The 24,876-nt window shown below is 39.3% G+C and overlaps 1 protein-coding gene and 1 pseudogene across 1 annotated transcript in view; one reads left to right on the top strand and one right to left on the bottom strand.

Moving 5' to 3' along the window:
* Nucleotides 1–24,876, top strand: part of LOC129537450 (diacylglycerol kinase kappa-like) — a 148,478-nt gene that overhangs the window by 64,394 nt on the left and 59,208 nt on the right. Inside the window, 1 exon segment of the mRNA XM_088832678.1 lies at nt 21,427–21,529. Coding sequence (XP_088688804.1) covers nt 21,427–21,529 — 103 coding nt within the window.
* LOC148773815 (securin pseudogene) lies at nt 7,521–12,463 on the bottom strand (annotated as a pseudogene).

Below are 24,876 nucleotides of genomic sequence, written 5' to 3'. Positions count from 1 at the left end.
ACAGACATAGAGAACAAATGTGTACACACAAAGCTGGGAAAGGGAGGGGTGGGATGAATTGGGAGGTTGAGATTGATATATGTATACTATTGATACAATGTATAAAATTGATAACAAATGTGAACCTACTGTATAGCTCAGGGAACCATACTCAGTGTTCTGTGGTGACCTAAGTGGGAAAGAAATACAAAAAAGAGGAGATATATATATACATATAGTGTCTCAAAGATGGCAGAGTAGAAGAATGTGCACTCATCTTCCCCCAAGAGAACTCCAAAATTGCAACTTGCTGCTGGGCAACCATCGACAGGAGAATGTTGGATCCCACCGAAAAAAAAAAAAGAGAGAAACCCCACATCCAAGGACAAAGGAGAAGCCCCAAAATATGGTAGGAGGAGCGAAATCGTATTTAGAATCAAACCCCATATCTGCCAGAGAGGCTCAGAGGGCTCAAATGTTTGAGTGTCAACTGCAGAGGCACTAGTCAGCAGAAGCCTGCTGCGGGGACAGTGGCTCTGGTTGCAGCAGACCTGGGAGGTGCAGTGGGTGGCATAAGTCTTCTTGGAGGAGGTCGCCATTAGCCCCACCATAGAGCCACTGATCAGATGACCCACAAACTGGAGAACAGTTTTAGCAAATAATTTATCACACTGTTATGAAAGTTCTAGGGCCCAAAACAAATTTCCAAACCTGGGGATCTGCTAAGGGACTGAGAACCCCCAGGGAATCTGACTTTGAAGGACAGTGGGATTTGATTACAGAACTTCCACAGGACTGGAGAAACAGATGCTTGGAGGGAACAAACAAAACCTTGTGCACACCAGGACCCAGGAGAAAGGAGCAGTGATCCCACAAAAGACTGAGCCAGACTTGCCTGTGAGTGTCCAAGAGTCTTCAGTGAAGGTGTGGGTCAATAGTGGGCTGCCATGTGGTCAGGGACACTGAATACAACAGTCCTGGGAGCCTCAGCATAAGTCCTTTTGAAGGAGGTTGCCATTACCCCTACCATAGTTTGGTCTCATGTGAAACTACAGGGAGGGAACACAGTTCCACCCATCAACAAAAAAATTGGATTAAAGAGTTACTGAGAATGACATTGCCCATCAGAGCAAGGCCCAGATTTCCCCACAGCCAGTCCCTCCCATCAGGAAGCTTGCACAAGCCTCTTATCCTTATCCATCAGAAGCCAGACAGAATGAAAATCACAATCACAGAAAACTAACCAAATTGATCACATGGATCACAGCCTTGTCTAACTCAGTTAAACTATGAGCCATGCCTGTGTAGGGCCACCCAAGATGGGCGTGTCATGGTGGAGACTTCTGACAAAATGTGGTCCACTGGAGAAGAGAATGGCAAACTACTTCATTATTCTTGCCTTGAAAACCCCATGCATAATATAAAACAGCAAAAAAAGATATGACACTGAAAGACAAACTCCCCAGGTCAGTAGGTGCTCAATATGTTGCTGGGGAGAAGAGTGAAGAAATAACGCTGAAAAGAATGAAAAGATGGAGCCAAAGCGAAAACAACACCCAGTTGAGGATGTGACTGGTGATGGAAGTAAGTCCAATGCTGTAAAGAACAATATTACATAGGAATCTGGAATGTTAAGTCCATGAATAAGGTAAATTGTAAATGGTCAATCAGGAGATGGCAAGAGTTAACATCAACATTATAGGAATCAGTGAACTAAAATGAACCAGAATGTGTGAATTTAATTCAGGTGACCATTATATATACTACTGTGAGCAAGCATCCCTTAGAAGAAATGGAGTAGCCCTCATAGTCAATAAAAGAGTCTGAAATGCTTTGGGTGCAATCTCAACAGTGACAGAATGATCTTTGTTTATTTCTAAGGCAAACCAATCAATATCACAGTAATCCAAGTCTATGCCCCAACAACTAATGACAAAGAAGCTGAAGTTGAATGGTTCTATGAAGACCTACAAAACCTTCTCGAACTAACACTAAAAAAGATGTCCTTTTCATCATAGGGGACTGGAATGCAAAAGTAGGAATTCAAGAGATACCTGGAGTAACAGGCAAGTTTGGCCTTGAAGTACAAAATGAAGCAGGGCAGAGGCTAATAGAGTTTTACCGAGAGAACGCACTGGTCATAGCAAACACCCCTTTCCAACAACACAAGAGACAACTCTACACATGGACATCACCAGATGGTCAATACTGAAATCAGACTGATTATATTCTTTGCAACCGAAGATGGAGAAGCTCTATACAGTCAGCAAAAACCAGGAGATGACTGTGGCTCAGATCATGAACTGCTTATTGAAAAATCCAGACTTAAATTGAACAAAGTAGGGAAAACCACTAGGTCATTCAATTATGAACTAAATCAAATCCCTTACAATTATACAGTGGAAGTGACAAATAGATTCAAGGGATTAGATCTAATAGAGTGCCTGAATAACTATGGACAGAGATTTCATAACATTGTACAGGAGGCTGTGATCAAAAATGTCTCCAAGACAAAGAAATCCAAAAGGCAAAATGGTTGTCTGAGGAGGCCTAACAAATAGCTGAGAAAAGAAGAGAAGTAAAAGGCAAAGGAGAAAAAGAAAGATATCCATTTGAATGCAGAGTTCCAAGAAATAGCAAGGAGAGATAAGAAAGCCTTCCTCAGTGATCAAAGCAAAGAAATAGAGGAAAACAATAGAATGGGAAAGACTGGAGATCTCTGCAAGAAAATTAGAGACACCAAGGGAATATTTCATGCAAAGATGGGCACAATAAAGGACAGAAATGGTATGGACCTAACAGAAGCAGAAGATATTAAGAAGATGGGGCAAGAATACATAGAACTATACCAAAAAACATCTTAATGACCCAGGAAACCACGATGGTATGATCACTTACCTAGAGCCAGATATCCTGGAGTGCAAAGTCATGTCGTCCTTAGGAGCATCACTGTGAAAAAGCTAGTGGAGGTGGTGGAATTCCAGCTGAGCTATTTCAAATCCTAAATGATGATACTGTTTAACTGCTGCACTCTCTATGCCAGAAAATTTGGAAAACACAGCAGTGGCTCCAGGACTGGAAAAGGTCAGTTTTCATTTAAATCCCAAAGAAAGGCAAGGCCAAAGAGAATGTCCAAACTACTGCACAATTGCACTCATCTCACACACTAGCAAATTAATGCTCAAAATTCTCCAAGCTAGGTTTCAACAGTCCGTGAACTGAGAACTTCCAGATGTTCAAGCTGGAATTAGAGAAGGCAGAGGAACCAGAGATCAAAATGCCAACATCTGTTGCATCATAGTAAAAGCTAGAGAATTCCAGGAAAACATCTCTCTCTGCTTTATTGATGACACTAATGCCTTTGACTGCATGGATCACAACAAACTGTGGAAAATTCTTCAAGAGATGGGAATACCAGCTCACCTTACCTGACTCCTGAGAAATCTGTATGCAGGTCAAGAAGCAATCGTTAGAACAGGACATAAAACAATGAACTGGTTCCAAATTGGGAAAGGAGTATATCAAGGCTATATATTGTCACCCTGCTTATTTAATTTATATCCAGAGTACATCATGCGAAATGTGAGTCTGATTGAAGCACAAACTGGAATCAAAATTGCCAGGAGAAATTCCAGTAACCTCAGATATGCAGATGACACCACCCTTATGGCAAAGAGGAACTAAAAAGCCTCTTGATGAAAGTGAAAGAGGAGAGTGAAAAAGCTGGCTTAAAGCTCAACATTAAAAAAAAAAAAAAAACTAAGATCATGGCATCCGGTCCCATCACTTCATGGGAAATAAGTGGGGAAACAGTGAGAGACTTTATATTCTTGGGCTTCAAAATCATTGCAGACAGTGACTGCAGTCATGAAATTAAGACACTTGCTCCTTGGAAGAAAAGCAATGACAAATCTAGACAGCATATTAGAAAGCAGAGATATTACTTTGCTGACAAAGGTCCATCTAGTCAAAGCTATGGTTTTTCCATTAGTCACGTATCGATATGAGAGTTGGACCATAAAGAAAGCTGAGCACTGAAGAATTGATCCTTTTGAACTGTGGTGTTGGAGAAGACTCTTGAGAGTCCCTTGGACTGCAAGGAGATCCAACCACTCCATTCTAAAGGAGATGTCCTGGGTGTTTATTGGAAGGACTGATGCTGAAGCTGAAACTCCAATACTTTGGCCACCTGATGCAAAGAGCTGACTCATTAGAAAAGACTCTGATGCTGGGAAAGATAGAACGCAGGAGGAGAAGGGTATGACAGAGGATGAGATGGTTGGATGGCATCACTGACTCAATGGACATGAGTTTGAGCAAGCTCTGGCATTTGGTGATCCACAGGGAAGCCTGGCATACTGCAGTCCATGGGGACACAAAGGGCTGAACACAACTGAGTTACTGAACTGAAAGTTGATCCACTTGGCTATACAGTAGAAACTAATACAACATTGTAAAGCAACTCTTCTCAAATAAAAAATAAAAGGCTAGTAAACAAAACAACAGCAACAAGAATGTATGTAATACTTCGTTCCTTTTTATGGATGAATAATATTCCATTCTAAGTGTTTCTATTTCTTCCTAGCCTCATCTACACTCTTTATAATCTTTTATTTCTTTTTTAATGAAAGTATAATTGATTTATAAAATTATGTTAATTTCAGGTGTATTCAATTTTTTGCAGATTATATTCCATTATGGATTTTTTAAAAATATTATATATACTTCCCCATGCAGCATATATACTATATATACTGTATATTCCCTATATCCTTGCTGCTTATCTATTTTATGTATAGTACTCTGTATCTATTAATCCCGTACTCTTAATTTGTCCCTCCTCTACTTCCTCTCCCATTTGAAAACCCAAGGTTTTTTCTTTCTCTGTGAGTCTATTTCTCAAATTTATTTGTATTATTTTTTAGATTCCACATAAGAATAATATCGTATCAGTCAGTTCAGTCGCTCAGTCATGTCCGACTCTTTACGACCCCATGAAACGCAGCATGCCAGGCCTCCCTGTCCATCACCAACTCCTGGAATTTACCCAAACTCATGTCCTTTGAGTCGGTGATGCTATCTAACCATCTCATCCTCTGTCGTCCATAGTATTTGTCTTTCTCTGTCTGACTTATTTCATTAAGCATAATATTTTCTAAGTCCATGCACTTTGTTGCAAATGGAAAAATTTCATTCCTTTTATGACTGAGTAATATTCTATTGTATATACGTTTCATACTTTCTTAAGCCAGTCATCTTTTGGTTGGTACTTGGGTTACTTCCACATCTTGGCTATTGTAAATAGTGCTGCTAAGAACATTGAGATGCATGTATCTTATCAAATTAAGAGTTTTCATTTTTTCCAGATATGTACCAAGGAGTAGAAATGCTGGATCACATGGTTTAGTTTTTTATGAAAATTCCATACTGTTTTCCACGGAGAAGGCAATGGAACCCCACTCCAGTACTCTTGCCTGGAAAATCCCGTGGATGGAGGAGCCTGGTAGGCTGCAGTCCATGGGGTCGCTAAGAGGCTGACACGACTGAGCGACTTCACTTTCACCTTTCATTTTCATGCACTAGAGAAGGAAATGGCAACCCATTCCAATGTTCTTGCCTGGAGCATCCCAGGGACGGGGGAGCCTGGTGGGCTGCCGTTTATGGGGTCGCACAGAGTTGGACATCACTGAAGCACCTTAGCAGCAGCATACTGTTTTCCACAGTGATTACACAAATTTACATTCCCACAAACAGTGTAGGAGGGTTCCCTTTTCTATAAATCCTCTCCAGCATCTATTATTTATATACCTTTTGATGATAACTATTCTGAGTGCTGTGAAGAGATACCTCATTATAGTTTTTTCCCTATTTGCATTTCCCTAATAATTAGTGATATTGAGATCTTTTTGTTAGCCAACTGTATTTCTTCCTTAGAAAAATGTCTTTTTAAATCTTCTGCACAATTTTTGATTGGGTTGTTTGTTTTTTCAATATTGAGTTGTATGTGTTGTTTGTATATATTAGATATTAACTGCTTTTGGTCACACTGCAAATATTTTCCCTTATTCCATAGGTTATCTTTTCATTTTGTTGATGGTTTTCATTGCTGTTCAAAAGCTTTTAAGTTTGATTATGTCCTATTTTAAAATATTTTCCAATTATTATTTTTTTTTTGCTTTGGGAAACTGATCTAAGAAAATATTGCTATGATTTATGTCAAAGAATGTTTTGCCCCTGTTCTCTTCTAGAAGTGTTATGTCTTAACATTTAGGTCTTTAACCATTTGAGTTTATTTTTGTATGTGGCTTAACGGAATATTTTATTATTTTTTTAAATCTAGATTTCCAGTTTTACCAGCACCACTTACTGAAGAGTCTCTCTTTTCTCTATTGTATAATCTTGCCTCCTTTGTCATGGGCCATATGTGTGTGGGTTTCTTTCTGGGCTGTCTATTTTATTCTACTGATCCATGTGTCTGTTTTAGTGCCAGTAGTATGCTTTCCTTACTGTTGCTTTGTATTACTACAAAGTCTGAAGGTCTGAAGTTAGGGAGTGCGATTTTTCCAGATTTCTAATTCTTTGTCAAGATATTTTTGGCAGTTCTGAGTCTTTTGTGGTTTCCTATAAATTTTAGGATTATCTGTTCTAGTTCTGTGAAAAATGCTATGGGTATTTTGATAGGGATTGCATTAAATCTGTAGATTGCTTTGGGTAGTGTGGTCATTTTAGCAATATGAGTTCTTCCATTCCAAGAGCAGGTGATTATCTTTCCGTTTCTTTGAGTAATATTTAATCACTTTTATCAAAATTTTGTAGTTTTCATACGATGAGTCTTTCACCTCCTTGGTTAACTCTATTCCTAGAGTTTTTTTTAATGCTACTTCAAATGAGATTTTTTTTCACTTTCTTTTTCTGATATTTCATTATTAGTGTATAGATATACAAAAGACTTCTGTGTATTAAACTTGTATCTTAATCCCCTTCTGAAATCATTTATTAGTTCTAGTAGTTTTACATATAGACTTTAGTATTCTGTATATAGAGTAGCATGTCATCTTCAGATAATGACAGTTTTATTCCTTCCATTCCAATTTGGACAATTTTTGTTTCTTTTGCTTGCCTCGTTTCTATATCCAAGACTTCTAATAATATGTAAAACAGAAGCAGTGAGCGTTGGCATCTTTGTCTTATTCCTCAATTTGGCAAGAAGGTTTTCAGCTTTTCTCCACTGAGTATTATGTTTATCATGAGTTTGTTGTAAACAAACACATCTTTATTATATTCACTTTGATGAGAATTTTTATTTTGAATTTTTTCAGATGCTTCTTATGCATTTATTGAGATTATCAAGTACTTTGTTCTTTCTTTTCGTTAATGTGCTGTATCATATTGATTGATTTGTATATGTTGAACCACCCTTGTGACTCTAGAATGAATCCAGCTTTATCATCATGCAAAATCCTTTTTTTTTCCTGTTAAACAAAGAATTGCTTTATCAATACAAACTATTAATACATACCCAAAATAAAGTGCTAAGAAATTTAAACATCTAAGTCACAGCAAACAGGTGGCAACCCAACATCCAGAGTCGACAGAAGGCTTGAGGGAGACCGCAACACATCAGACTCCCACAGCAGAGGAGACATCCTCAGAGGCGAAGGGGGGCCCACGTGTAACAGCTGCCCAAACTCCCTCTTCCCATCCAGCATCATGAGAGGCACTCCACTCAAGGGGAGGTGTGCGACCTGGTGCTCCCCAGGCAGGTCAAAACTCCCAAAATCCAACGGATCGAAGGGAAAGAACCCCTCTATCTCTGGATAGGTGTCATCCGAGGCAGGAACCGAACCTTTCGCTCCAACAGTCCTCCCAGCAGTCTTCTTGGTAGAGAAAGCTGTCTGCCTCCGCCCGAGTGGTCCACTCGTCCCAACTGATCCCTCTGCAGCTCTGTTGACAGTTCCCAAAGCCCCCCCGGCAGGCCCCGGTAAAGCTGGTGGAGCATCAAACGTTCCGCCAACACGTGGTGTTGAAACCTGAGATCTCCCATCCAAAGCTTTGACTGAAGGCACAGACCCCAGCTTCAGCCCGTCCTTAGGAGCCACATGGATGCCTGGTTCTCCGCTCTCCTCATCAACATAGATCAGAGCAGCCACTCTGGATCAAGTTCGGAGTAACAGTCAAACTCCCGCACGACCCATCTGTGTAAAATCCTTTTTATGTATTATAACATTTGTTTTGCTAATATTTTGTTGAGGATTTTTGCATCTATATTCATCAAAGATATTAGCCTTTGATTTTCTTTGTTGTAGTGTTTTGTCTGGTTTAGGTATCAGGGTAATGGTGGCCTCATAGAATGAATTTGGAAGTGTTTCCTTTTCAATTTTTTGAATATTTTGAGAATATAGGTGTCAACTCATCTAAATGTTTCGTAAAATTCACCTGTGAACCATCTGGTCCTGGGCTTTTGTTTCTTGAGAGTGGTGTTTTACTACTGATTCAGTTTCATTACTAGTGATTGGTCTAATAATAGTTTCTATTTCTTTTTGGTTCAGTCTTGGGAGATTGTACATTTCTAGGAATTTGTCCATTTCTTCTACATTGTCCTTTTTATTATCATATACTTTTTCATAGAAATCTCTTATGATCCTTTCTATTTCTGTGGTATCATTTGTAAAGTCTCCTTTTTCATTTCTGATTTTATTTACTTGGATCCACTCTTCTTTTTTATGATTCTGACTAAAGGTTTATCAATTTTATCTTTTAAAGAACCAGCTCTTAGTGTCATTGATCTTTTCCATTTTTTAGTCTCTATTTCATTTATTTCTTAGAGAAGCAATCTTTATCATTTACTTCCTTCTATTAACTTTGGGTTATATTTGTTCTTCTTTTTCTAGTTCCTTTAGCTCAGTCGTGCTCAACTCTTTGCAACCCCATGGACTGCAGCCCACCAGGCTCCTCTGTCCATAAGATTTTCCAGGCCAGGATACTGGAGTGGGTTGCCATTTCCTTCTCCAGGGGATCTTCCCAACCCAGGGATCGAACCCAGGTCTCCTGCATTGCAGGCAGATTCTTTACCAACTGAGCTACAAGGGAAGCATGTAGATTGTTTATATGAGATTTTCCCACCATTCTATCTTTCACCTCACTTTTCCTCTCTTCTGCCTCAGTTATTCTACTATTGGTTCCCTCCAGAGTGTTTTTGACCTCAGTTATTGCATTATTCATTCTTGAGTGATTCTTCTTTACTTCTTCTAGGTTCTTCTTAAACATAACTTACATCTTCTCAATCCTTGTCTCTAGTCTATTTATTTCTTACTCCGTTTTGTTTTCAAGATTTTGCATCATCTTTACTATCACTATTCTGAATTCTCTTTCAGGTAGACTCCCTATCTCCTCCTCTTTTATTTGCTTTGGTGGATTTTTATCATGTTCCTTCACCTGTTGAATATTTCTCTGCTTTTGCATTTTGTTTAGATTGTTGTGTTTGGGGTGCCCATTCTGCAGGCTGGAAGTTCATGGTTCCTCTTAATTGTGGAGTCTGCTCCCTACGGGTGGGTTTAGACTAATGGCTTGTCAAGGTTTTCTGGTTGGGGGAGCTTGTGTCTGTCTTCTGGTGGGTGGAGCTGGATCTCTTCTCTCTGGAGTGCAATGAAGTGTCCAATAGAGAGTTTTGGAGTTTCTATGGGTTTGACATGGCTTTGGGCAGCCCATTTTTTAATGTTCAGGATTGTGCTCCTGTTTTGCTGGAGAATTAGTATGATGTGTCTTGCACTGGAACTTTTTATCTCTTGGGTGGAGCTTGGTTTCAGTGTATGTGTAGTCACTTTTGGGTGAGTTCTTGTCTATTAATGTTTCCCAGAGTCAGGAGTTCTCTGATGTTTCACAGTTTTGGAGTTAAGCCTCCTGCCTCTGGGTTTCAGTCCTTCTCTTACAGTAGCCTCAAGACTTTTCCATCCATACAGCATAGAAGATAAAACCCCTAGGTTTTTCGTGAAACAATTCTCCACAGCCACGAGCACCCAGAGAGGTTCACAGAGCTATATACAGAAGAGAAGAGGGAGGAGGGAGATAGAGGTGCCCAGGAGGAGAAAAGGGGAAGTCAAAAAGGGAGAGAGCAATCTAGCCAGTAATCAAATCCCTACATACTCTCCATAGTCTGGAACACCCAGAGAGATTCACAGAGTTATGTAGAGAAGAGAAGAGGGAGGAAGGAGATGGAGGTGACCAGGAGGAAAAAAGGTAGAGTCAAAAGGGGAGAGAGCAATCAACCCAGTAATCAAATTCCTAAGTGAAAATGGATACCAAATATTAGATTCTTAGAGATACAAAATTGATAACAAATATCAAAAAACAAAGATTAAAAACCTAGAACAGAGGTTAGACTCTCAAAAACACAACATAAGAAATATAAAACATCAGTTCAGTTCAGTTCAGTTCAGTCGCTCAGTCGTGTCCGACTCTCCGCGACCCCATGAATCACAGCACGCCAGGCCTCCCTGTCCATCACCAACTCCCGGAGTACACTTAAACCCATGTCCACAGAGTCGGTGATGCCATCCAGCCATCTCATTCTCTGTCGTCCCCTTCTCCTCCTGCCCCCAACCTTTCCCAGCATCAGAGTCTTTTCCAGTGAGTCAACTCGTCTCATGAGGTGGCCAATCAATCACAAAAAAATTTAAAATATTTTTGGAACTTGTTTTAAAAAATAGGGTTATTTTTTGAAAAGTAATAGTAGGCTATAAGAATGAAAGTTAAAGGAGTAATAAAAAACTAATTTTAAAGCAATAATTAAAAAGTGATAATAGTAAAAATATATCTAGAAATTTCTCTTTGACTGTTGTGAGCAGTGTGGGGTCAGTTCAGTGTCAGATGGTCCCTTGTTCCAGCTTGTACTTGTTCTCGAGGTCTATAGGTGCCCTTCAAACGCACAGTCTCCAGTATTAAATGCAGGGTTTTAACCTGTTGCACCTGTCACTTCCAGAGCGGTTCCCCCTTCTTTGTTTATTTTGGCTTCCTCTGTTTGAAAGTCTCTTCAGTATCTAATTTTTGCCCTGACACAAGGGGGCAACTGCTGCTGCTGCTGCTAAGTCACTTCAGTCATGTCCGACTCTGTGTGACCCCATAGACGGAAGCCCACCAGGCTCCCCCGTCCCTGGGATTCTCCAGGCAAGAACACTGGAGTGGGTTGCCATTTCCTTCTCCAATGTGTAAAAGGTGGCCACTTATTTAGGCTCACTTGTTCAGTTGTGTTGTGGGGAGGGAGAGACATTGAAAACAAATACCACTGGCATGTGGGGAGAGTGCTCACAGTGGATGGACCACACTAGGTTTGCCACAGCCCAAGGCAGTGTGTATTTCCCAGGTCTACACTGCTCAGGCTCCAGGGTGCTCTGCAGGGGCACTGTCCCAAGTGGGCCCTGCATTTCATGCAATTCCCAGGTATAAACCACTCAGGTTCTCTGCAGGGGCACAGACCCAGATGGGCTGTGTGTTTTGTGCCCTTCCCAGGTCCGAGCAGCTCAGGCAACTGGGTGCTTGACGAGCACACTGTCCCAGGTGGGCTGTGCATCTTATTCACCTCCCTGGTCCTGGTCACTTGGTTTCCCCGGTGCGACACTAGAGCATAGTCCCAGGTGTTTCCTGTGTCTCCTCTGGGGAGCTGATCTCAGGCTGTGACACTCCTGATGGATGTCAACCTTCCAGGATCCCAGGAAGATGTGGTTAGCAACTGGAAACCTGCTCACAGTTTGGTGGAAGATGCAGTTAATGGGACCGAGATTGCAGCAGCCCCTTGCCTTCCAGCTCTGGCTGTCACAGGCCTGCCTTTCTGCCTCCGGGGAGGGAGGGCCCTATGTGGCAGCCAGTTTGCTCTCCTTTGGTATTCACTCAATCCTTTGTTCTGTGATCGTGCCAGGGGTTAGTTCAGTTCAGTTCAGTTCAGTCGCTCAGTCGTGTCCGACTTTGCGACCCCATGAATCACAGCATGTCAGGCCTCCCTGTCTATCACCAACTCCCAGAGTTCTCTCAAACTCATGTGCACTGAGTCGGTGATGCCATCCAGCCATCTCATTCTCTGTTGTCCCCTTCTTTTCCTGCCCCCAATCCCTCCCAGCATCAGGGTCTTTTCCAGTGAGTCAACTCTTCGCATGAGGTGGCCAAAGTATTGCAGTTTCAGCTTTAGCATCAGTCCGTCCAATGAACGTCGAGGACTGATCTCCTTTAGAATGGACTGGTTGGATCTCCTTGCACTGTGAGGCTTTAGAGCCTTTTGCGGGAAAAGTCTTTTTTTTTTTTTGTCTCTGGTGTTCCGAGGATTTGCGTTGTTATCTCACATTAGCTCCTTCAGATTGTCCTCATGGCATTCAGGCCCAGTCCTTACCCTAAGGACCAATGATGGAGTCCACGTCCCCCTGCCCAACTCCCACTTGCTGCTGGAGGACATGAACGTCTGGGCCACTTCTCCACTGGCAGTTGTGGTTAGGCGCATATTTTGTGGATTTTTTTTTCCCTTCCCAGTTATGTTGCCCTCTGAGATTCCAAAACTCCCCACAGACATGCCTGTGAGAGGATTTCCTACTGTGTGGAAACTTCTCCTCCTCCACGACTCCCTCCCCAGGAACGGTCTTCATCCTTAAATCTTTTGTCTCTGTTTTTGTCTTTTATATTTTGTCCTATCTCCTATTGAAGAGATTGGGCTGCCTTTCTGGGTGCCTGGTGTCCTCCACCAGTGTTCAGAAACTGTTTTGTGGAAGTTGCTCAACATTCAAATGATCTTTTGATGAATTTGTGGGGGAGAAAGTGGTTTCCAGTCTTATTCCTCTGCCATCTTGGAATTGCCCCCCTCCAGTTTTTTTTTTTCCTTCTAATTTATTTATAGTCTCATAACATTGTGGTCAGAGAGTTGTTTGATACAATTTCAATTTCTTAAAATTTACTGAGATGTTTTCTTCAGCCTAACATGTGACCTATTCTGGATAATTTTCCATGTATAGTCAAAAATAATTTATCTTCTGCTGCTTTTGAATGGAATATATGTAAAGAACAATTTATCTTATGTATTAAGGACAATATTTCCTTATTGATTTTCTATCTCGATGATCTGTTTATTGATATGTGAGTTGTTAAAAACCTATTATTGTGTTACTGTAAATTTCTCCCTTTATGTCTGCCAGTATTTGCTTCATGTAGTTATTTGCTCTTGTGTTGGGTGTATATATGTTTTCAATTGTTATATGTTCTTGGTTTGATCCTTATGTCATTATGTAACGTCTTCCTTTGTCTTTGTTTTAAACTCTATTCTGTGTGAAATAACTATTGCTATCTTGGCTTTTATTTAATTTCCATTTTCACTGAATACTCTTTTCCATCCTCACTTTCAGTCTGTATGTATCTTTAGATCTGCAGTGAATTTCTTGTATGTGCAAATGTATGGGTTGTTGGTTTTTTTTTTAATCCTTTCAGCTACTCTACATATTCTGTTTGGAGAATTTAGTTCATTTATATTTAAAGTGACTACTGATAAGTATGTGCTTATTGCTATTTTGTTCATTATTTTTTTATTTCTTTTTGTTCCTTTCTTCTTTTCCTCTCTTCCTTTGTGATATGAAGGCTACCTTCAGTGTTACGTTTGGTGGCTCAGAGGGTAAAGCGTCTGCCTGAATGCAGAAGACCTGAGTTCGATCCCTGGGTCTGGAAGATCCCCGGAGAAGGAAATGGCAACCCACCCCAGTACTCTTGCCTGGAAAATCCCATGGACAGAGACGCCTGGTAGGCTACAGTCCACGGGGTGGCAAAAGAGTCAGACACAACTGAACAACTTCACTTTCACTTTCTTTAGTGTTATGTTTAGATTCCTTTCTCTTTTTTTTGTATGTATGGTTGTTGTTCAGTCACTCAGTCATGTCCAACTCTTTGTGACCCCATGGACTGAAGCATGCCAGGTTTTCCTGTCCTTCACCATTTCCGTGAGTTTCCTCAAACTCAGGTTCATTGAGTTGGTGATGCCATCCAACTATCTCATCCTCTGTCATTCCCTTCTCCTCCTGCTTCTATCTTTCCCAGCATCAGGATCTTTGTATGTATATCTAATAATTATATATATATATATATATATATATATATATATATATATATATATATATATATATATAATTGAGTGATCGGATCAGATGCCATGATCTTAGTTTTTTTGGGTGTTGAGTTTCAAGCCAGCTATTTCACTCTCCTATTTACCTTCATCAAGAAATTCTTTGGCTCCCCTTCACTTTCTACCATTAGAGTGGTACCATCTGCATATCTGTGATTGTTGATTATTTCTCTTAGCAATCTTGATTCCAGCTTGTGATTCATCCAGCTTGGCATTTCGCATGACATACTCTGCATATAAGTTAAATAAGCAGGGTGACAATATACCGCCTTGTTGTACTCCTTTCCTAATTTTGAACCAGTCAGTAGTTCGATGTCTGGTTCTGTTACTTCTTGACCATCATATTGGTTTCTCAGGAGACAGGTAAGGTGGTCTGGTACTCTGATCTCTTTAAGAATTTTCCACAGTTTGTTGTGATCCACATAGTAAAAGACTTTAGTGTAGTTGTTGAAGCAAAAGTAGATGTTTTCCTGGAATTCCCTTGCTTTCTCCATGATCCAATGAATGTTGGCAATTTGGGCTCTAGTTCCTCTGCCCTTTCTCAACCTAGTTTGTACATCTGCAAGTTAGTTCACATACTGCTGAGACCTGTGCTGTGTGCTGTGCTTAGTCACCCAGTTGTGTCTCTTTGCAACCCCATGGATTATAGCCCACCAGACTCCTCTGTCCACAGGGATTCTCCAGGCAAGAATACTGGGGTGAGTTTCCATGCCCTCCTCCAGGGGATCTTCCTAACTCAGGTATCAAACCCAGGTCTTCCACATTGCAGGCAGATTCTCTACCATCTGAGCCATCAGGAAAACCAAAGAATACTGGAGTGGATAGCCTATCCCTTCACCAGGGGATCTTCCCAGGAGTCATATCTATGACCCAGGAATCATTTCGGAGTCTCCTGCATTGCAGGCAGATACTTTACCAGCTGAGCTACCAGGGAAACCCCACTGAGGCCTAGCTTGAAGGCTGTTTTATAGCCCTAAGTTTGTGCCTCTTAATCCCAGTCACTTATTTCACTCATCCCCCAACCTCTTCCACTCTGGTAAACACCAGTTTGTGTATATGAGCCCATTTCTGTTTTGTTGTGTTTGTTCATGTGTTTTCTTTTCAGATTCCACATATATATGAAATAATACTGTATTTGTTTTTCTCCCTCTGACTTATTTCACTTACCATAATAACCTCCAGCTCCATCCATGTTGCCATAAATGACAAAATGTTGTTCTTTTTTATGGCCGTGATATACCATTATATATATATATATATATATACACACACACACATATATGTATACAATGTATATATTATATATGTGTACGTATATACATATGGTGTATGGGTGTATAAGTACATGTATATATATGTATTATATATGTATACATTATATCTCTGTGTGTGTATATATATATACATATATATATCACATGTTCTTTATCTATTCACCTATGGATGGACACTTATAGTGGTTCCATATCTTTGTTATTGTAAATAGTATTCAGTGAATATAGGTGTATGTGTATCTTTTGGAGTTAGTGTTTTCATTTCTTTGGATAAATACCTAGAAGTGGAATTGATGGATTGCATGGTAGTTCTATTTTTAGTTCTCTTGAGGAATCCCCATAATGTTTTACATAGTGGCTGCCTCAAATTACATTCCCACCAACATTGCACAAGTGAACCTTTTCTCCACATCCTCACCATCAGTTATTGTTTCTTGTCTTTTTGACAACAGTCATCAGAAACTTGTGAGGTGATATCTTATTGTCATTTTGATTTGAATTTCCCTGATGATTGAGAATGTTGAGCGTATTTTCATGTGCCTTTTGGCTATTTGTATGTCTGCATTGGCAAATGTCTGTTCAGGTCCTCTGTCCATTTATTAACCAGGTTTTTGTTTTTGTTTTTTTTTCCTGGTATTGAGTTGTATGTGTTCCTGATATATTTTCCACATCAAACCTTTTACTGGGTATATCATTTGCAAATATCTTTGCCCAGTCAGGAGGCTGTCTTTTCATTTGGTTGGTGTTTTCCTTCACTGTGCAAAAGTCTTTGTTTCATATAATTCCATTTGTTTGTTTTTGCTTTTGTTGCCTTCCCCAAAGATACATATACAAAAAAATATTTCAAAGAGCTCACTGCTTATGCTTTCTTCTCGTTTTATGGTTTCAAGTCTACATTTAAGCCTCTAATCCATTTTATTTTATTTTCATATATTTGTAAGAAAGTGGTCCAGTTTCGTTCTTTTCAATACAGCTGTCCAGTTTTATTGAAGAGGCTGTCTTTTTTCCATTTATATTCTTATTTTCTCTTTTGTCATAAGTTTGCTGATCATATGAGTGTGGATTTATTTCTGGACTCTCTGTTCTGTTCCCTTGATCTGTGTGTCTTGTCTTTGTGCCAGTTCCATACTGCTATGTATTCTATAGCTTTGTGGTGTGGAAATGTGAAAGCTCTAGTTTTGTTCTGTCAAGATTGCTTTGGCTATTAGCAGTCTTTGTGTTTTCATTTAAGAACTGTGCTTTTTCTTGTTCTGTGAAATATGCCATTGATATTTTGATAAGGATTGCATTTAATCTGTTGATTACTTTGGGGAGTATGGACATTTTAACAATATTGAGTCATCCAGTTCATGACTGTGTTATATTTTTCCATATTTTTGGTGTGTCATCCTCAGTTTCTTTAATCATTGTCTTATTGTTTTGAGGTTACAGGTCTTTTTACTTCCTTGGTTAAATTTATTCCTAGATATTTTATTATTTTTGATGCAATTATAAATTGGATTCTTTTCTTCATTTATCTTTCTGATAGTTCATCATTAGTGTATAGAAATGCAACAGGTTCCTGTATATTAATTTTGTGTCTGCAAAGTTCTTAATTAATTAGCTTTACTACATTTTTGGTGCACCCTTTGGTGTCTTCTCTATATAGTGCTCTGTCATATGAAAATAGTGAGTTTTTACTTTTGCTTTTCTTATTTTGATGCTTTTATTTCTTTTTTGTACCTGATTGCTATGGCTAGGTTAATGATTTTTACATCTATATTTATCAAAGATATTGGCCTATAATTTTCTTTCTTGTAGTGTTTTTGTCTGGTTTTGGTATCAGGATAATGGTGGCCCTATAGAATGAGTTTGGAAGTATTCCTTTGTCATTATTTTGGAAAGTGATAGATATTATCTTTTCTTAAAATATTTGGTAGAATTCATCATGAAGCCATCTGGACCTTGATTTTTCTATGGGGGAGCTTTTTGATCACTGATTCAGTTTCATTACTACTGATGAGTCTATTCAGATTTTCTGTTTCTTCATGATTCTGTATTGGATGATTATATGATCTAGAAGTTTTTTCATTTCTTCTAGGTTGTTTAATTTGTTGGCATGTAATTGTTGATAGTATTCTCTTATAATGTTTTGTATTTCTGTTGTGTAAAGTTATAATTTTTCCTTTTCAATTTCTGATTCTCTTTTTTAGGGTGTTCCTTTTTTTTTTATCAGCCTAACTAAATATAAATTTCTTGATGTTGCTTGTCTTTTTAAAAAACCAGCTCTTACTTTCATTGATCTTTCGTATTTTTTAGACTCTATTTCATTTATTTCCTCTATGATCCATTATTTTGTTCATTCTCCTAAGTTTGGGCTTTGCTTATTCTTCTTTTTGTAGTTCCTTTAAATAGATATTTAGATTCTTTATTTGATATTTTTGTTTCTTGGAGTACACCTGTATCGTTACAAAGTTCCCTCCTAGGGCTGCTTTTGCTGTGTCCCATAGATTTTGGGACATGCAAAAGAATGTTCAAACTACCCAACACTGTGCTCATTTCACATGCCAGCAAGGTTATGCTCAAAATTGTTCAAACTGGGCTTCAGCAGTACATGAACCAAGAACTTGTAAATGTACAAGCTGGGTTTTCAAGAGGCAGAGGAATCAGAGATCAAATTGCCAAAATTCATTGGGTCATGGAGAAAGCAAAGGAGTTCCAGGAAAACATTTACATCTGATTCATTGACTACTCTAAAGCCTTTGATTGTGTGGCTCACAACAAACTGTGGAAAATTCTTAAACAGATGGAAATACCAGATCACCTTACCTGCCTCCTAAGAAATCTGTATGCAGATCAAAGGAAAAAAAAAAAAAAAAACAGAACTGGACTTGGAACAACTGACTGGTTCAAAATTGGGAAAGGAGTATGACAAAGCTGTATATTGTCACCCTGCTTATTTAATTTGTATGCAGAATATATCATGCAAAATGCTGGGTTGGATGAATCACAAGTTGGAATCAAGATTGCCAGGAGAAATATCAACAACCTCAGATATGCAGATGGTACCACTTTAATGGTAGAAAGTGAAGAGAAATTAAAGAGTCTCTTGATGAGGGTAAAAAGGGAGAGTGAAAAAGCTGGCTTGAAACTCAACACTGAAAAAACTAAGATCGTGGCATCTGGTCCTATCACTCAATGGCAACTATTAATAGAAGGGGGAAAAGCGGAAGCAGTGACAGATTTTCTTTTCTTGGGCTCCAGAATCACTGCAGACGATGACTGCAGTCATGAAATTAAAACAAGGCTTGCTCCTTGGAAGAAAAGTTATGACAAACCTGGACAGTGTATTAACAAGAAGAGACATCACTTTGCTGACAAAGGACCATATAGTCAAATCTATGGTTGTTGCAGTAATCATGTATGGATGTGAGAGTTGAACCATAAAGAAGGCTGAGTACCAAAGAATTGATGCTTTCAAACTATGGTGCTGGAGAAGACTCTTGAGACCGACCTGGACTGCAAGGATATCAAAACCAGTCAGTGTGTTAGCCACTCAGTTGTGTCCGACTCTTTGCAGTCCCATGGACTATAGCCTGCCATGCTCCTCTGTCCATGGGATTTCCCAGTCAAGAATACTGAAGTGGGTTTCTGTTTCCTTCTTAAAGGAAATCAACCCTGAATATTCATTAAAAATTTTATGCTGAAGCTGAAGCTTCAATACTTCGGCCACCTGATGCGAAAAACCGATTCACTGGGAAAGACCCTGGTGCTGGGAAAGATTGAAGGCAAGAGGAGAAGTGTGCAACAGAGGATGAGATGGTTAGATAGCATCACCAACTCAATGAACATGAATATGAGCAAACTCCAGGAGACAGTGGAAGACAGGGAGCCTGACATGATACAGACCTTGGGGTTGCAAAGATTTGGACATGACTTAACACTGAATACAACATAGATTTTAGAGGTGTGTTTCCATTTTCATTTGTCTCAAGGTATATTTTGATTTTTTTATTGACCTATTGGTTATTTAGCAGCATGCTGTTTAGATCCTTATGTTTGTGTTTCTTCCAGTTTTTTTTCATGTAGTTGATTTCTAGTTTCATAGTGTTGTTTTCAGAAAAGATGTTTACCATGATTTGAATCTTCTTATATTTAATGTTACTTTGTTTTATGGTTTAGCATGTGATGTATCTGGAGAATGTTCTATGCACACTTGAAAAGAATATGTATTCTGCTGCTTTTTAATGGAATGTTCTATGTATATCTATTAAGGTAATCTCATCTCACGTGTTAAGGTAATCTAATTTGTTAAGGCCAGTGTTTCCTGTTGGCTGATGTACCCATTGATGTAACTGGGATATTAAAGTCCTCTAAAATCCTTGTATTTCTGTCTCTTTTTTCAGTTATTTCTGTTAATATTTGCTTTATATATTTAGGTACTCCTCTGTGGGAGGAGAAGGGGACAACCGGGAATGAGATGGCTGGATGGCATCACCGACTCTGTGGACATGAGTTTGAGTGAACTCCGAGAGTTGGTGATGGACAGGGAGGCCTGGCGTGCTGTGATTCATGGGGTTGCAGAGAGTCGGACACGACTGAGCGACTGAACTGAACTGAACTGAACTGAACTGTTAAGTGCATAAATGTTTGCAAATGTTTTATATTCTTGTTGGATTAACCCTTTAATCATAATTTAATGCCCTTCCTTATTTTGTTACAATCTTTGTGTTAAAGTCTGTTTTGTCGAATATAAGTATTGCTACTATGGCTTTCTTTTAATATCCATTTGCACTTTCAGTCTGTGTGTGTCTTTAGATCCGAAGTGAGTTTCATATCAGCAACATATATGTGCCCTGTTTTGGTATCCATTCACCCCTCTATTTCTTCTGATTGGAGAATTCGTCCATTTAAATTTAAAGTGTTTATTGATAGGCATTTACCTACTGCTATTTTGTTCATTGTTTTCTGGTTATTTTTGTAGTTCTCTGTTCTTGTCGTCTCCTCTTGGTTTCTTGTGTTTTGATGGATTCCTTTAGTAATATGTTCCTTAAGAAAGTAAATCTAGCAACCATCAGTGACATGCTGAACAGCACAGGGAACTCTGATCAATATTCTATAATAATCTAAATGAGAAAAGAACATGAAAAAAGAATATATACATGTACATGTATAACTGAATCACTTCACTGTATACCTAAAACTAACACAACATGGTTACTCAGTTATACTCCAGTATAAAATAAAAATTTTAAAGGAAAGTAAATCTTAAGTTTTCATCACAAGGAAAAAAATGTAACTCTGTGTAATGATTGATTTAACTAGACTTACTCTGGTGACAATTTCACAATGTATACAGATATTAGGTCATTATGTTGTATACCTGAAATTAATGTAATGTTTATTTCAATTATATTGTCATTTAAAAATAAGACAACTCTGGTTGTCCTCTGGATCTTTTTAAATTACTTTTGCCTAATTAGGCCAGGTTCATGTCATCTAGTAACTGTAATTTTTCATGAAGTGATGCTTGAAGATATCAGAAACCTGGGAAGTATACCATTAGTGGGGAAGGTAGCCGAGTCTTAGGTTTTTTACTTCCCAGTTGTTTGACCTTGAGCAAAATCCTTTTCCTCTCTGAGCTTTGGTTTTCTTATTTCTAAAACAAAATTAGTAATGTCTTCCCTAACACACATCATTGTTGTAAGGTTTGAAGTATAATAACATATCAGGATTATCACTCTTATACTGCAAGTAAACTCCCTATTCTCTAGGCCACTAAAATTGTGCCCTAGGACTGGCATCTACTCAGTGCCTATAATAGTATCTTCTGAAAGGCACCTTTGAAAGGAACAGGGTTCAGAGACCACATTCAGGGATGATGCAGACTCAAAATGGAGTCAGGAGTATGTGTATGGCACCAAATCTCAAAAAGGGAGTTTTGAGTACTGAGCACTTAAATTTTGGAATTGAGACAAAATGATGCTCTATGTTATCCTTTTCTCACCCCATTCATGTTTTATTTTTTTCTTTCTTCTCCTGTCGTTCCAGGTGCATGACGACTGCAGGAGATGGTTTTCCAAGGAATGCTGGTTTGGAAGTCATCGGTCATCAGTCATTCCACACACTGCCCTGAGTGACCCCAAAGGTGATGGTGAGTAGCTAAACGTTAATCTCAGAAGTACATTGGGGAGGGAGGGAAGGTGCAAAGCCTGGGGGAAATGACTGCAATTAAATTATTCTAGTCAACCAGTGAAGCATTTCTGAAAGTACAAGTGTGCAAATGTGTAGCGCATGCCTGTGTGCTCTGTTGCTCAGTGTGTCCTACTCTTTGTGACCCCATGGACCATAGGCCACCAGGTTCCTCTGTTCATGGGATTTTCCCAGCAAAATACTGGAGTGGGTTGCCATTTCCTCCTCCAGAGGATCTTCCTGTCCCAGAAATCAGACCTGCATCTCCTGTGTCTTGTGCATTGCAGGCAGATTCTTTACCGCTGAGCCACCAGGGAAACCCTTATGTGTGGAGACAACTCATGACTTTTAGACCTTTGGGATGGTGAATGTAGATGTATCTGTATGTGGGGATGTTCTTTGTAGCCTCTGTCACAATTGTTTCCAAATTATCAGAATTCATTTCAGTTTTTTCATGATTTCCAGACACTAGATAATCCATGAAATAATTTTGTTTGCTTGCTGCCTACTTCATTGCCAAGGAAAACCCAACAATACCTGGGAGCAGAGAAAGGAAAAGAAAGAAGAGTATATACTTTCCTTAGAGAACAGAAGGGGGAAGGATTCCTGTAAACATTACAACTGTTTTAGAACTAGACACAGCATATGTGCACATACATGTATGTGAGCTGCTCTAATATTTTCCAATTTCTTTCCTAATCCCAGCACAGATACAGACAGACATTGGTACATGGAATGAGCCACTCACACAGTTTTCTGCAGGCAAGCATACTCATATGTCTCCATGATGACATGCTCAGTCCCATATCCCTCACTCAGGGATGCATGCATATAATAATCTCAGATCTATTCAAATATTTATCCACATAGATTCACCTACAAGATAGGTGACTTGAGAGTTCATGAGACTGATGCCTTGGTACATAAGAGATACTTGACTGGCTAGGAGAAAAAAAGGGACTACTGGGAAGATGGAGTTGATAGAACAGGAAAAGTAGCAAACTAGTCAGCCAAGTGTACTCAGGCTCCTAATGAAAGTCAATGAAGTCCTGAATCTGAAGTGGTGAGACTTTGCTCACCACTACAGGAACCTGGGGAACATGTCTTTGGAGAGACTGAAGGATATCCACTTCAGCATCTAATAAATCACTCCCAAATAAATGTTAAGGGGCTGCCACCTCTTCTTTGTAATTGGCCCTATGGGTTCTGTGTTTCCTGGCCTAGTGGAAGTTAGAGTTTTTTAGTTTGTTTTTTCCCATCCTATATAATTTCTCATTCCTGTTATAGATGGTCAACTAATAGCATTGCTGCTTCCTTTTGCTTTCCACCAATGTCATATTATTGCTTAGAAGCACCTATGCTAAGCCATTCTTTTTGTGTAATGACTCGTATAAATGCCCCATGAGTTAGCCTTTCATCCTCGTCATCTGCAGTCTTGATCAAACTGAATGTCACTCTTGAGAACTCATCATTCTAGCATGTATTACTTGGTTTCTTAGGAGTATCTTTTAAAACCTCTGTATCTTCTTGACTTTTTCTGGTTTCTTGGTCTAGGCAGATACGCTCCTTAATGGATAGGTCTCCTGCTGGGAAGTCCCACCCATCTTGGAGATGATAAAATCATTAAAAATGATCTGGGACAACCCCTCTGGTCAAGCTAGGGAATCCCTTCTCCAGCATTCCAGAGTGGAGGCATCTGAGGAAATATGTGTCATTGTTGAGTAGAACTCATCTATTCATTCATTATTTATTCAGTCAACAAACTCTTAATTTCTGAGAATATCTTCTAATTTCCCCCTTTTCCCACCCAATCTGCTTGATAAATTTCTTCTCTCATCCTAGAGGGTGAAAACAAAAGTTAATTCTTATCTCCTGTTTAAAGGTTTCTGTAATGCCCCTCCCCATTTCTCTTGACAAATAAATCACTTCCTTTGCTGTGAACCTAGAACACATATCCCAGAGCACTTACCACACTATATTATAGTTCATCACATGAATGTCTCCTACTCCAGACTGGGAGCTCTTGTACCACTAGCACTTAAACCTGGATACATGGCATATGCACAGTCAAGATTTATTTCATGAATTAATACATTTACTGAATACCAAGTATATGTAAGTCTTAGTGATAAACAACGTAGAGAATAGGATATGACTAAGACAGAATCCCTGATTCATATGGGGGCAAAATTCATATGCAGTATTTGTAAAATCTGAGAATGCATCAGAATCATCTGGAAGGCTTGTTGAAACACAGATTTCTAGGCCCCAGTCTCTGCCCCACAGCTTTTGATTCAGTAGAGCTGAGTAGGGCACAAGAATTTTCATTTCTAACACATCCTCAGATGATGCTGATACTACTAGTCTTGGGAGCCTACTCCATCATGTACTAACTGTGTGACTTTGGGTCAGTTACTTAACCTCTCTTTGCCTTATGTACCATTTGTTTTCTGCCAATAGGAAATAAATCTTTACTTGGATGCCTTATGAGGGTTAAATGAGGAGTTAACATTTGTAAAAGAAGATTTTAAAATACAGGAATGGGAACAGGAAGCCAACCTTAACATCTTTTTGTGGTATGAACTGAACAAGTTTGAAAGTGACTGTTGGTTCCTTGGTTTGGGGCACTGTGATTATATTAATGTAGCTCAAAGAAACATGAGCTCTTTATTGAAAGGCTCTTTCAGACTGTTGACTCATCTGGAGTGTAAAGTCAAGTAAATCCCCTAAGCCCTTTTCATACTTTGATGCTGCCAAGCCAAGTTCCTATTGTCCTGTTCTGCTGCAATTTATGCCCTTGGGCCTAAAGGCCAAGTTTCACATTTATCCCCTTTTCAGCTTTTTGACTTTGACCCAACTGCTTGTTAAGGTCATTTGTCAATCTTGATTCTGTCATCCAGTGGCTTTCCCTCCAGCTGTAGGTACTTCGAAGTTGACAAGTTGCCCTTCTGTACTTTTATTTTAATTAGTTAAAATTGCTGAATAACTCAGGACATTCCCTTACAATTAACATTAGCCTATTCAAAAGCAACCTTGTGGACACGATTATTTACTTGGCTATGAATCTTCTTAACATTGCTATATTCTAGCCCACATAACTATCCATGTAGTAATCTTGTCACCTTGTTCACAGGATTCATCTAACATCTTATTGTCATTTTATCTGGTCCCTGTCACCTCTCTCCCTCACTCCACAGTAGCCATGCTCTTCTCTTCACTGTCCCTAGACATCCCAGGCCATGTCCCTTCCCTGGGTAGCTCCTTAATCTTCCTTCTGACCCCTAAAATCTCTTCCCCCAGATATGTGCT

The sequence above is a fragment of the Moschus berezovskii genome, chromosome 26 (genome assembly GCF_049115385.1).
Source record: "Moschus berezovskii isolate FMDL1 chromosome 26, NW_MosBer_1.0, whole genome shotgun sequence".
Taxonomy (NCBI): domain Eukaryota; kingdom Metazoa; phylum Chordata; class Mammalia; order Artiodactyla; family Moschidae; genus Moschus; species Moschus berezovskii.
Note: the sequence above shows the minus strand (reverse complement) of the source record. Positions and strands in the feature narration are given on the sequence as shown.